The sequence below is a fragment of the Pieris napi genome, chromosome 4, assembly GCF_905475465.1.
Source record: "Pieris napi chromosome 4, ilPieNapi1.2, whole genome shotgun sequence".
In the NCBI taxonomy this organism is placed as follows: Eukaryota; Metazoa; Arthropoda; class Insecta; order Lepidoptera; family Pieridae; genus Pieris; species Pieris napi.
The window spans coordinates 8308955-8323665 of NC_062237.1; the positions used below are offsets into that span (position 1 = coordinate 8308955).

Consider the following 14711-nt stretch of genomic DNA (forward strand, 5'->3'; position numbering starts at 1 on the left):
TTTTGTTTATTTGGATCTAGAAGTTGCTTTAAAATGCTACTTCACCCCACGTTCTCAATTACTTTCACTGCCATTTTTGATAAATTACCTTTCTTAGAGGATACTAAGACACCGCGGATTTTCCCCATTTTAAATATTTTCCAATGATTTATTACAAAACGAATAGGTATTCATGTATGGTACTAAACTATTGAAATTAAGTCTCCTATTTTAATAGTATTTAATTATTCTAAGTGAAAAAGCGAACATATTTATTTACTATCACAGCGGACTTTAGTACAAAATGTTACATACTTGAATTTACTAATTAACTATCTACCTATGAATTAACAAAGTAAAACGTGTTTTTATATTACGTATATGTCGAAGCAATGGCGTTACTGTCAGCTGTCATTGTCGTTATGTCACAGAGCTCATAAGTCAAAACCGTTAATACCTGTGGTTTATTCGATAAAACGCGTGTTAGCATTTGTTAACACGACCACGACCAAGAGCATTACTACTGGGCGATTCCCAGCGAAACCATAATCTAAATATATAAAACATGCAGTATCGCAATATTGGCGCTAGAGAAGAGGCCTAATGTGTAAAACTGCCATTATTTTTTCTCAATGGCAAGCAATAAAACATTTCTGTGTTTGCAAATTGTATTAATGTATTACCTTAATGAAATCCTAAATTAAGTTTAACTAAAGTTAACACGATATTATTAAACTGTTAGGCGGAACGAATTTCGCCGGGTCCACTAGTTTGAAATAAGATTTAGTAGGCAAAAGGCCAATCTCCTGTGTATCTAATAAAACGACGCAGGAAATGTGCCAGCCGTTACCCTTTCTTAGATTATGGTACTAACAGACAAAATAACCAATAAATTTATATCTTAGTATGAAAAACTCAACGTCATTGTCGGTTAGTCTGTAGTGCTCTAGACGCTCGTAAATCCCTGTAGAATCTCATCTGAAGCAGAGCGATCGCGTTACACTCTATTCATTTCCCAACAGACATTTTGTATTCAGTTCGGCATAATTGAAACGACTTGCTATTCATCACGATTGCTTGTAAACTTGATTGAGGTTAAACACTGATTAGAGATGTAATAATGTATGAATTCACTTTAATAAGTCCCGTCTAATCCTGTGAGATTTGGGGCACCTGCGTGTTCTATTGATATATAATTTTGTCTCACAAACTATTCTGTTGCGCGAGTTTATATTTAGAATAACTGTTCGTTTGATTCTCATTGGTCAACCCAGATACGCGTTTCGTTGTGTCTTATCGTTTGTTGTGTATTTGTTAATCTCATACGATTTTATATGCATGATACTAAATTTAAGTATACCTTTTCATATATTGTCTTTAAAAAATCTCTTTTAGCTACACTTTTAATCCACTTAACGATAATGCCTCGGAAAACTTCAGCAAGATATTATTATTCAAGTAACGTTGTCTGATAACATCGTATTATTATAATATATTTAACAATGAGAGCGTTAATACAGCCTTATTACGGTCCGTAACCGTTTAATGCTCATCATTGGGTAATTAAAGTCTATGGTTATGAGTTTCTTTATGTATTATTCTCACGTGAAATCGTGTATATTTTGCTACAGCCACAGACTCACTTTTTTATTAAACGATGTACTATTTACTAAATATTGTAATAGCTCAATCAAAGAATAATAATTTACAAATGTATATATATATAAGGTCGTAAACGTAAACACGTACAAAATTGAGCTCCGTAATTAAATAGTGAAAAGTGACAAAATACTGAACATACAACTACAATTCACCAATAAAGTTATAAGAAAAGTGCAAAGATAAGAAATACAGTTATAAAAACAGTGCGATTAAAAACTATATCGTAAAACAATCCCGAAACAACTTCTGATATCCCAGTAAAGTGAAAGTTCATAGTCCGCCATTACACAATTCAATCGTAATTCGCGTCTGACAACTGACATCTCATCTAGTACCAACCTACGCAGCAGTGCCGGGCAGTGTTGCAAGATTTAAAAAAATTACTAAAAGGTGTTACAATTTATTAATTCCACTTTTCCCTAAAATGGATAAAAATATCGAAATGCTTTGGGAAAAATTAGAGGAAAAATTAAACCAACAAACTCTAACTATAACATCAGCTGTAACCACAAACGTTATGGAAGCGATAAATGATAAGATGGATTCAATTATTCAAGAAAACAAAAAATTAAAAACTCAGATTGCAAAACTTGAACAAAAACTAGATCAAATGGAAATAGATAAAAGAAAAAAGAATTTGGTATTTTTTGGAGTTGAAGAAAAGGGAAAAAGGGAATCTGAACTGGTAGACTATATCAAAGAAATCATAACAGATACAGGTTTACATCTAGACAGCCAAGAAATAAGCAATGTTTACAGAATTGGAGCACAAACTAACAAGAATCGGCCAGTTGTCGTTTCCTTGTCGACAAATTGGAAAAAACATTTGATACTTAAAAATAAATCCAGCCTTCCATCTGGGATCTATGTAAAAGAAGACTACCCGAAACACATATTAGAAACCCGAAAGCAACTGCAACCAAAAGTAGAGGAAGAAAGAAACAAGGGTAACTTTGCATATATCAAATATGATAAGCTAATCGTTAAGAAACCAAATGATCCAGGCCGTGAAAAAAGGAAGCGGGAACAGAGTGGCTCGCCGATATCACCTACACAAAAGAGGTCAAACCCTAACAAAGCAACGATGCCAACTGCAACGAATACAAAGGATGTAATAAAACCTAATTTATTAAATTATATAGCAAGGGGAAGGTCTAGCTCACTTTCAGAGGTATCAAAAAACAACTAACTGCCCCCGACAACCGGAACAAAAACAATGCTAACTGTAGATCAACACCAACAAAGGACAACGAAAGAAAACATGCACCAACCACCCCAAGCCGGCTGGTCACCGTGGGGCTCAGCGACTACTACCCTCCAAATTCACGATTCTTAACAAATACAATCAATTTCAACAGATCTCACCCACCACATCACATCTCTCCCGCAACAGAAAATTCCCATATATTTATTTGTACATTTAACGCGAGATCCCTATCATCAGACGAAAAACTCCTAGAATTTAAAGAAAGTGTTGCTTCAATAAGGTATGACATTATTGGCTTATCAGAAATAAGAAGAGAAGGATATAACATTGAAGAGGATAGTGAACATGTATTTTGTTACTTCGGTGAAAGAAAGGGACACTTAGGCGTAGGGTTCCTCTTAAAGAAAAGACTCAAGCAATACATTGAGAGTTTTATTGGTGTATCAGAACGAATCTGCATTTTAAATTTAAGAATAATAAATTTAGATATGTCCATTATCCAAGTCCATGCACCCACTTCCGAAGCAAGCGACAATGAGTTAGAAAAATTCTATGAACAAGTACGTAATGCTATGAAGCACTGCAACAAGCAGTTTATATTAGCAGGTGACTTTAATGCTAGAATAGGAAAAAGGTTGCCTGGTGAAGAAAGAGTAATGGGTGCAAATTGCTTTGGTAAACGGGATCAAAGAGGAGATTTGCTCCTGCAATTTTGCCGTGAAAACGACTTAAAGATAATAAACACCCAATTTACAAAGAAGATAAAAAACCTATGGACCTGGCTTTCCCCCAAAAAGCGAAGAAGTCAAATCGACTATATATTAACAAATGACATGCGACATATACAAAACATTGAAGTGGTGCACAATCTATCTTTTGCCAGCGATCACAGTCTTGTAAGATGCACATATATAGTAAAAGACCTAAAAAAGAGTCGAGTAAAATATAAAAATAGTGCATACTCTTATCTTAAATCCCCAGAAGACGAAGAGTCATATTTAAAAGCCTTAGAAACCAAAATAAAAGACATAAAAGATATTGATGAAGGCAACGTAAACAAATATTATGACCAAATTAAGACGTCACTAACGGGAAGCATAAGAGCCGTTACATTAAAAACTAAAAATAGATATAATCGAAAAGGCTATATTATCTCAAATCACATAAAGGATCTGATATCCAGAAGAAACGAGTTGACACATAAAACACATTTAAGCAGCGTAGAAAAGAAGGAACGAACATATCTGTATAAAAATATACATAAAATGATTAAACAAGACAATAAAAAACATAGATTACAAGTACTAGAGAAATTTCTAACAGAATCAAGGAGTATAAAAAAAGGTTTTAGAGCACTTAACAGAACCAAACAATGGATACCTCGAATAAAAACCAGTTCATCATCGACAACATACTCTAGATCCAAAATAATTGAGGTAGCTTCTAAATTCTACAAGGAGTTATATGGCCCTAATAATAATATAAATAATAATACAGAAAATTTCAAAATCCATCACAACAACTTATCGACTGAAAGATTTTCAACTTATGAAGTTATCAAAGCTATGGAACAATTAAAGAAAGACAAAAGCTGTGGACCAGATGGCATAACAAATGAAGCTATAAAAGTTGGAAGATTTTTGTTAGCAACCCCCATAACAAGGCTTTTTAATATGGTTATGGATTCACGAAAAATACCCAGAGAATGGGCACGGTCTGACATAATTTTACTATATAAAAAAGGGGACCCGACTGATGTGGGCAACTACCGCCCGATAAGCTTGCAACCAAGTATGTACAAATTGTTCGCTTCCTGTCTAGAACGACGCTTGTCAAATTATACCGAAGAATATCAACCAGTAGAACAAGCTGGTTTTAGAAGAGGCTTCTCTACCATAGATCATATTCATACCTTAGACATGATTATAGAAAAATATATCGACCAAAACTGTCCCCTATACCTAGGTTTCGTTGATTACGCCAAAGCTTTTGACACCATATCTCACAAAAGCATGTGGCAAGCTCTTGGCGAATGTAATGTTCCTTATGAAATAATAGAACTCATACAAAATATATACCAGCAAAGCGTAAGCCGCGTGAAGTTAGACAGAATTGGCCCAGAAATAAAAATATGCAGAGGCGTAAGACAAGGCGATCCTTTGTCACCTAGAATATTTGTAACGGTTCTACAGAGCGTAATGAAAACCCTTCAATGGGAGAAAAAAGGGTTAGAAATAAATGGTCAGTATCTAAGCAACTTGAGATTCGCCGACGATATAGTTATCTTCTCAAACAGTGCGACGCAGCTACAAGACATGCTTAACGAATTAGTCTGCGCAAGTAAAAACATTGGCCTAGAAATGAATACCTCCAAAACTAAAGTTATGACTAACAGCAAAGAACGACCAATTTTTGTCAACGCCACGTCTCTTGAATATGTACAAAACTACATTTACCTAGGAAAACAAATATCGTTTAGTCAAAACCGACATGTGGATGAAACAAACAGACGTGTAAACCTAGCATGGAACAAATATTGGGCTTTAAAAGAAGTACTGAAATCCAACCATAACTTAACTATAAAAAGAACAGTCATGGATACATGCATACTTCCATGTTTGTCATACGGATGCCAAACCTGGATTTTTAACAAGGCGTTAATAAGGAAGATTGGAGTATGCCAAAGGGCTATGGAGCGCTCCATTCTAAACTTGAAGCTTAGAGACAAAATAAAGAACAAGATGATACGAAGTCGTACAAAAATAAAGGATGTTGTAACTTATACAAAAAGGCTAAAATGGAAATGGGCCGGTCACATTGGCCGCCTTTGTGATGGCAGATGGGTCAAAAAGACCCTTACTTGGAAAGGCCCAGTGGGAAGAAGAAAGAGAGGATGCCCACCGAAAACTTGGGAAGATGATATAAAAGGGATAGCGGGAAAAAACTGGAAAACTGTCGCATCAGATAGGGATAAGTGGAAGAATCTGGAGGAGGCCTTCACTCCATCGGAGGTCGAGTACAAGTGTAAAACTTAAAAGGCATGGACTTACTGTAGTTATAGTGTACTCGAATAAAGGCTATTTTTATTTTATTTTATTTATATATATAAGACGAATAATTTAAAGACTATAGATTATATAAATTATAAAGGTGTTATTTACCTTAACGCAGTTGCACTTTCTTGAAAATTTTAAGTTTTTGAGTGCATATAACATAAAAAAATTACGAGTATATATTTTTTGATATATTTTTTTTCGTATATTGTGTTTCAGATATTATTATTGGTTCATAGTTAAGTTAATTTTTTTTATCTCTGTCACAAATATAATGTATATAATATATATGTTGCACCATATTCTAATTTGATATATTCTGTTTGTCACTAGGTATTTGATCCAGCCGGTCGCTTCCTCAGGTCATTCGGAAGTCAGGGTACCGGGGATGGAAAGTTTAACTACCCATGGGGTATCACCACGGATGCTCTCGGATTCATTTATGTTTGTGACAAGGAAAACCATAGAGTCCAGGTAATTCTTATATTCTGACGTGATTAATTAAATATTGCAACGAAACCTACACACACAAGTTTTGTTTTAGATAAGTTTCCTGAAGTAATATTGTTTCTGTTTGTACTTAATAAAAAATATACACACAGAAAGTTTTTAAAACATATTAAATGTAAATTAATGACTATAGTACAATGTCCAAAAAGTTAAATTTATTAAACGGTTAAGATAATAATGAAACAAATATCATATAATATCCGTATAAGAGTCGCATTCATCTGATTTTTAAAATATTTATAAGACATCTTAAATTCTTATTTCACGCAAGTCTGCGTTTAAATTAATTACGTTAATATTATTGTTTACGATCTAGTGACCACAGGTCGCCTAAAACTTGCGAAACTTTAATATATTTTAATAATATTAAAAAATCTATCTATCAAATCCAATTGCAAATTAAATAATTAAATTCACCTAAAAATACAAACAATTCACTAATTTAGAATTGTATATTGCCAAACGGATTTAACGAATGTGCTTTGTTATATTAATCCAACGTCCTCAGTAATTTTCATTTGTTAAGCTAAATTCTAAATTATTCTACTACTAGTAATTTCAAAGTACGATATTATTATCTTCAGTCCATTGTGTTCTAAATCTAAAATAAAGTTGGTAAATGTGAAGTTCCTTACTTAAAAAGTAGGGGCAGACTCTGGCGCTGTTTATTTATTCTTAGGTAGAAAATCAGCCCAACTTTTTATATGGAAATATTGAAGATTAAATCGATTTCAGAAGTCCTATCTTGAGTTGAAGAACACGGACGTGTGCGTTATTTATATATTTGCTTAAAGCATTACAGCACCTTTTAAGTATTTCTAATACTGTAAATTATATATAGAGCACCAATAGACTTTCTTTCTATGTGCGCATTTAAGATTCGCTCAAACAGTGAAGGAAAACATCGTGAGGAAACCGGATTGCCTCAGACCCAAAAAGTCGACGGCGTGTTTAACTGGAGGCTCATCACCTACTTTCTTATTAGATTGACATATGATCATGATACAGATACAGAAATCTGAGGCTCAGACCTAAAAAGGTTGTAGCGCCACTGGTTTTTATATATATCAAAATCTGGTTAAAACTGATTAGAAAACTAACGGTTCTGTACCTCGGTGTCGATTTACGTTTTATATTTAAAAAGCAGCGCAGTTACAGCAGTTTTAATATCATTTATTTAAAATAAGTCTCTTTTTTTTCCCCGGTTCTAACGTTTTAATATTACATTTACGTAAACATAAGCTTCGTCGCAGCGCTTTTGAAACTAAACTAAATTTGTTATCACTATCGACCGACATTTATTTAATTTTTTTAATACAAAGTTAGTGCAAACGTGTAGGCGCCGATCAGAGAGCGACTGAACTCAACGATCGATCCAACGCACTACTGACAAATTGACCTTGACACATTGACAATTTACAACCTGTAAGATGTCTATTAGAATGGGTGTGTTATTACAATATCTATGACATATTGTAATACATATAAATGTATGTTATAGGTATTCCAATCCGATGGCACATTCGTGGGCAAATTCGGGTCCTTTGGCTCCAAACTGGGGCAATTGGAGCACCCTCACTACATAGCAGTATCGAACACCAACCGTGTCTTAGTATCCGATTCTAATAATCACAGAATCCAGGTGTTTGATGTGAATGGAAGGGTGTTATCTTCATTTGGAGAGGAAGGCTCGGAAGATGGCCAGTTCAAGTTCCCAAGGTAGGCAAATTTACTTAATAACTAACTAGCATTATTATTTTGATATCTTATTTATATATCTCATATTATTTATTATTTATATACACGTTTCTAGTCATTGTTATGTGTAGTCCTTATTCATTTTGTTTTGATCAAATGCATGTGGGTATGTACAAAAATATTACCTGTATTAAGGTACTGAGTAAACTTAGTTAAAATCGGTTCGCCATAATACTAATTAAATTGACGTCCAAACATTTAGGAGATTTTGTTATACTTATAAATTATAACTATAATATATTATAAGTTATAATATTATCCAAAACATAATATACCGATGCATGGTAAGTGATTTAAATTTTCATACATTTGTTAGGCTTACATTCCAACCGTTCAACTCTTTTGAGCGCAGGTATTGTATTGGTCAAGTAACAACTATAAATCTTAAAACCAATTTTCCTTGCCGCATTTACGTAGCAAACATGCATCGTGTTCGTAAAATTTACAAAAGGCTATAGATTTTCCATGCATTAAGCAGATTGGAATTCCGTATAATTTGAAAATGTTCATAAAAATCTCAGTTTCATTATGAATTTTTGCTTCAGAAAAACTTTTTGAAAACTGTTAGAAACTGAAAAATCATACGTGAACAATTTTTAAAAATACATGTAAGCAAAGTTTTGTACTTGTCAAACTCGCTGGAGTCAAATTATTGTTAGGCAGTTTACAAACATTACTAATAAGGTCAAATAGCAAGTAAACTATTAGCGTAGTGGTCACCCAACGTAGTGTTCATACATTATCTTGGCGACTACGTCTACGACATCTTCTTCATTCCGTATAATAATATGATTAAATTAGTTTGCGACTTTGTTTTCCTGTCACTGATACTAAAAAAACCATAATAAATCTATATATATAAAAAGAAAATGGTGTTCGTTTGAGGCTCTTTCACGCTTAAACCACTGATCGTATCGACATGAAACTACCACCATTCGATGCGAAATTTTTCCTAGATGGTTTATGGCTATTTATTTTTTTAATTCCAACGTTCCTTCATTTTTTTATTTCTGTTTTACTTTTATGAAAATTTTTCCCGCTAATAAAAACAAAAGAGGCTTCCTAGAACCGCAAAACGTCAACATCTGTTAAAAACTCGATTTTCGAAATATTTCAATTTTCTTAGCGGGAAGTTAAAAAGAAGAATAATAAAAATATAAAAAAAAATAAAATAATGAAAACATACGAAACATAAAATTTATTTTAATTCGTCCAGCAAAGCGGGCGCGAAACGGCTAGTAAATAATAAACAAATTATATAACATTTCATAGAAGATGACCGACATTAAACTACAAAACTAGTTTATGATTAAAATGTCTGCGACTTTCTGAAAAGTTCCTATTCGAAATATTAAATTTTTCTCAGGCTCATAACATCTCCAAACTCATTTCCACATTAAATGTTAAATTTGTTTTAACTTTGATATACCTATTGAAATCAGTTCTTTGTTTCTGTATACCTGTGTATTAATAATAGATAATAATCTAGTCAAAGAAATTATTACGATTCATTAGTGACACAATGTGTGTTGTAACATCGATGCGACCTACCTGCACATTTCTAAAAATATTTTACATATTGTTAGGAACTAATATTTTTATTTTATACAGCTTATTTTTAAATAGTTTCATAACACCATGTACATTACTAACCTACTCTAAAATTTTAAATTTGAAAAAATACGGATAAAATATCTCTCACTTCCCTTAATCACAATAGTTATTCACTTCACTTCACTTAACTCCACTTTAGTCCCATACTATCTAGTCTAGTCTACGTTAGTTATTGTTACTTCCATTACTTGCTGTTCTGCAGTATGGGCCCCCTTTTGGGTTGGGAGGCCTTTCCTCCAGAACTTTCCGTTTCTGGGTCTGTTCTTTGCTTCGTCCTTCAATTTCTCCCCAGTAATGTTGATGATGTCGTCAGCCTATCGCTTTTGTGGTCTTCCCACGTTTCTTTTTCCTGGAGATTCCCTTAATCGCGTAGCTTTGGCAGCCCTCCCTCAGCCTTATCATAATATCTAGTGAATAAACACAGAAAATACCAATCCAGAGGCCGTAGTACGTTAGGTAAGGTATCTCTACGGGTAGGATCAGAAATTCCAGGTAGTGGTGTCAGAGAGAAAGAGAAGAGAGTGGCGGAGAGTTTATTGCCAGTTCTTCTCTTCCGTTCTACGACCTTGATTTGAGAACTGGCAGTTAATGTAAAATTAGAAGCATTTAATTTTTTTTTGACGTTCATTAGTGTACATTGAACACACATCTATATGAATAAATGAATTTGGTTGGATTTGATTTGTGGACAAAGACTACTTATTTGAAGGTGATCACTTCTAGTAAGTAGAAGTAGTAGTTGTATGTTTGAATTATCAACAATTTAAACGTCGAATTTGCTGTACCCCTTTTAAGCCTCATTTGGGCATGACTTTCATTATGTCATGGGAAACTTTGGGGGTTATTAGTAAGTACGCGGTATGATAATAGGCTTACACTTTGGCCCTTTCGAAGTTATAGGTAGTCGTTAACGAGCAATCGATATTGCGTGACTAGACAGGTGGAAGTTTTGTGCCATTATTGTAGACTAGCGATTTTTACCGGGTTTGCCTTAGCGTCTCCGACTATAATATATAAATATTTCAACAAAAGGTCTTTGATAGGATATATGAAATGTTTTTAGATTAAATTATTCTTTCAATATTATTGTGTGAAGTGTGAAATTTTACAGAGAACTTGTTCGGATTAATACCTGTAGCTGAGTTTCATCATCGGACGTCGAGGAAGAGCACGATATTCTACCCGTATCACCTCGATGTCCGTCGTTCCACAACTAAGCGTTTTAAGGCAATTTTTGCCGCTCACTATGTGGAACGGACTTAGGGTCCTTCAAGGAAAGAGTGTACCAATTCTTAAAATGTCGGCAATGCACTCGCGAGGCCTCTGGCATTGAGAGTGTCCACGGGTGTTATCACTTAACATCAGATGAGCCTGCATCTTAGCTCTCTATTCTATAAAAAAATACAAGTATAGGACAAAAAATCGACTCATATATAGTTTACTTAAATTTTGTATGTGTTAAAAGATGAACAATTCTCTTAATAATTCAATAGGACATAGGTGATATGCAGTGCAGCAATATGTATAGTGTAGACACGCGTTTACTATTATGAGAAATATCCTTATTGAAAGAAAATAAAAGTACCGTGAAGTTCTTAAGATCGTTTACCTTGACCGACTTCTCTACGTGATCTTACTTTCTATTCGTATCAGAGCTTTCAAATAAACATTTACCGGAATATACCTCGATAACACATGACTATGAACTCATATCTCTCTTCCTTCCTTATTCTTTACTGCTTAAATGAATTTAAAAGAAACATTATTCTCTATTTATTTTATACCCAATATAATCAGGATTATAACCACAGCGAATCACACAAGACCAAACATTGGAACATGTAATTGGCATAGCTTCTCTTTAGACTAAAATCTTGTCCTAGTTGACACACGCGAGAGACGAATAAGTCAAGGCCTGGTCCAAAAACTTCACACTTTATTTTATTAATTATTATATATTGTTATAGGGGTGTGGCCGTGGATGATCAAGGCTATATAGTGGTCGCAGATTCTGGTAACAACCGTATTCAGATCTTCCACCCCGACGGAAGCTTCCTACGTGCTTTTGGCTCTTGGGGTTCAAGTGATGGAGAGTTCAAGGGTCTAGAAGGCATAGCTGTTATGTCAAATGGCAACATTATAGTATGTGACCGAGAGAATCATAGAGTACAAGTGTTTTGAGGTGAGAACTAAGTTATATATTAGTTTTATAATACTAGGGGGTAACGGGCTGGAGGCTCACCTGCCGCCGTCTATGCACAGTCACACTGCACTGCACAGTCTCGCTAGTGTGTTACTGGCTGTTATCGCCAAGAAATTAAGTTTTTTTAGGAAATATGAGTGAACATATTATCCATGTAATTTCTGGACGCTTTCGTATTTCTTCCAATTGTAAAGACGGTTTATAAAAATCGCAATAATCATGATTTTACTATCGTAATTCATGCAAACCTCTTGAGTTATATTTTTCACTAATAGTGCAAAGTAAAGAGAAGTTACTAAGTGTATTACTTTATACTGCCAATTAATATTAAAAGTTATAAATTAACGGAGATAAAATTAAAAACTTATTACTTTTTTCAGATTCTTCAAGGATACAGTTCAAGAACCGTGTTCAATAATTCTATCTTTTCTTGTAAATAATTATAACTAATTATAATTGTTAACAATGTTTCTATCTATCTGCTCTACTCTATCTTCTCACTGCTGCCTTTATTTCGAATGCCATCCATAACTACCTGAAATTAATCTGTAATATCGCTTTCATTTCTATTTCACAAGTAAAACCTTTTATCATTTTTAATTGCACTAATATTATATGGCCTATTAAGTTACACATAATAGCAAGCAATAATTTAAAGTAACATAAATTCTTGTAAATAGTGAAACAATAATTGTTAACTATTTAAAATATGCATTGCTCCATGTTTTGGTTCGGGTTGAACGACCGTGAAAAGGTGATCTGACCTTAGCTGCTTATTGCCGACTTTTAAAAGTTAGCTTTAGTATGCGATTACAACAAAATCATTGATTTATAATTCTCCTAACGAGCTATTATATATTTCGTTCGGTATTAACAGTTCAATATTCAATTTATATCTATTAATTAGTGTATAAAGCCCCATAGGTATTTTGTTCTAATTGGCAACCCGGTATCGAATCTTAGCGAAATGAACGTTTGAAACCTCTTAATTTAATTAAAAGGGATCAGATTTTAATTTTATCCGGAAAGAAAATTTCAGTAACGAAATTTTGCTAACCGACTTAAAAGTCATCATGTGTCAGTACTCCAGTAGTATAATGAATTATTTATATTATTTTCAATAATTAATTTTGATTATTGCGATGTTATTTCCTATTTAAAAAGGTAATATTAATAATCATCTTTATACAAATGTTTTGCTAACAGAAGCTTACAATTTGTAAACTATTATTGAATATATCCAAAACGATCTTTTTATCACGCTTCCATATATTTCTTGTTAATAAAAAGAGTTTGTGTGCGGTGACCTGAATGAAGTGAGCAACAACCAGAAAAATATTTTCAAGATTTGCGAATGTGTGGAACAAAATTATTCATTTAAAACTAGATTTTGTTATTCAGTCGACTGTGATGCAAGGTGACCTACTTATTTAAAAACTGACATTCTTTTATAATGCTTTTGTACACTTTTCAAGGCACTTAGAATTTAATTTTGGTTTTCATAACATTAATTTTCACACGTTTCCCCGCCCTAGTGAACGTTTTATAGCAAACACAAACTTAACATTATTTTGTATTTAAGGTAGTCAAATAATCTAGTCATTTTATAATTATACCAATTTTCAACGTGCCAAAGACTTGCCTGTACAACTTTTTCTAATGCTTATCTTAAAACTATTTACGCATTGTTTAATGTAAGGCGACTTTGTAATGTTCTCTAAAATATACTGTGTTTATTTCAATACTGTTGTTTTATTTAAAATACCCATATTTTCATGTACGCACTTTAAGTTGAAGTTGGAGTATAATATCAATATGACAGGGACTTTATATTTTATCTTCAGGTTTAAAAGTGTTTTGGGTTCATAACACGGGAATTCTTAATCCACCAAAAATGGTGGATAAACACATATTACGGCTACATTAAAAAAAAACATCTATTATATTAGTTATTATTTTTATTAAACCCATTTTCTTTGCTTGTATGCAAATTTTCATAATAATAGAATATGAATAAGAAAATATATGATAAAAAACTAACATCATTATATTATTTTGAAATGGCTGCCCTGTAAAGTTTACTATATTTCTGATCCGTCACTATTCTACGACTCTGGCGATTAATGTACCCTACTTTATAGTAACTAATAATAATACAAATAAAAATGTGTTTATTTATTATAAGTACATATGCATTACAATGTGTAAGATTTTGGAACCCTTTTAAGTAAAAAAATACCTGTGTCTGGGTTCCCAAATCCCAGCTCTTCCATAACAAACTTAAATTTCTTAAAATACATATATTATGATTAACTGTAACACACACAAACTAGCATTTTCCCTAAATAGAAGAAAAACAATTATTTATTTATAACTGTCACTTGTTTATGTTCTAAGTTTTTGTGAGAAAAATTGAATAAAGATTATAATTTAATTACATATTTTATTATATTTATTTGCGTTATTTTTAAACTGCTTTCAACACGCCTGAGTGTACGATTGAGTGCAAGATAGTGAAAGAGTAACTGTATGGGTGCAAGTGAGTGAGTGAGTGAGTGATAACGGCCGAGAGTAGTAATTAAATGCTTGTTAAGAGAACTAAGTATTTGTTAAAATATATTTAGTCTAGTCGACAAGTTGAAAATGGAACAAAATAGAGATACTGCTCTTAAAATTATGTGCGATAGCTCATTGGATCCGGAATGACGTCTAGAAAAATGTGCTA

The 14711-nt window shown here is 33.1% G+C and overlaps 1 protein-coding gene across 5 annotated transcripts in view; it reads left to right on the plus strand.

Annotated features, from left to right (window-relative positions):
* The window catches only part of LOC125049205 (RING finger protein nhl-1), an 80739-nt gene extending 67011 nt beyond the window's left edge, over nt 1-13728 (plus strand). For all 5 annotated transcript variants that reach the window (XM_047648351.1, XM_047648355.1, XM_047648353.1 and 2 more), the window contains 4 exons: nt 6235-6375; nt 7913-8130; nt 11751-11965; nt 12367-13728. In XM_047648351.1, the coding sequence (XP_047504307.1) occupies nt 6235-6375; nt 7913-8130; nt 11751-11964 (573 nt within the window). In that variant the 3' untranslated portion in view covers nt 11965; nt 12367-13728. The remainder of the gene's footprint in view (nt 1-6234; nt 6376-7912; nt 8131-11750; nt 11966-12366) is intronic.
* Nucleotides 13729-14711: the final 983 nt, after the last annotated feature.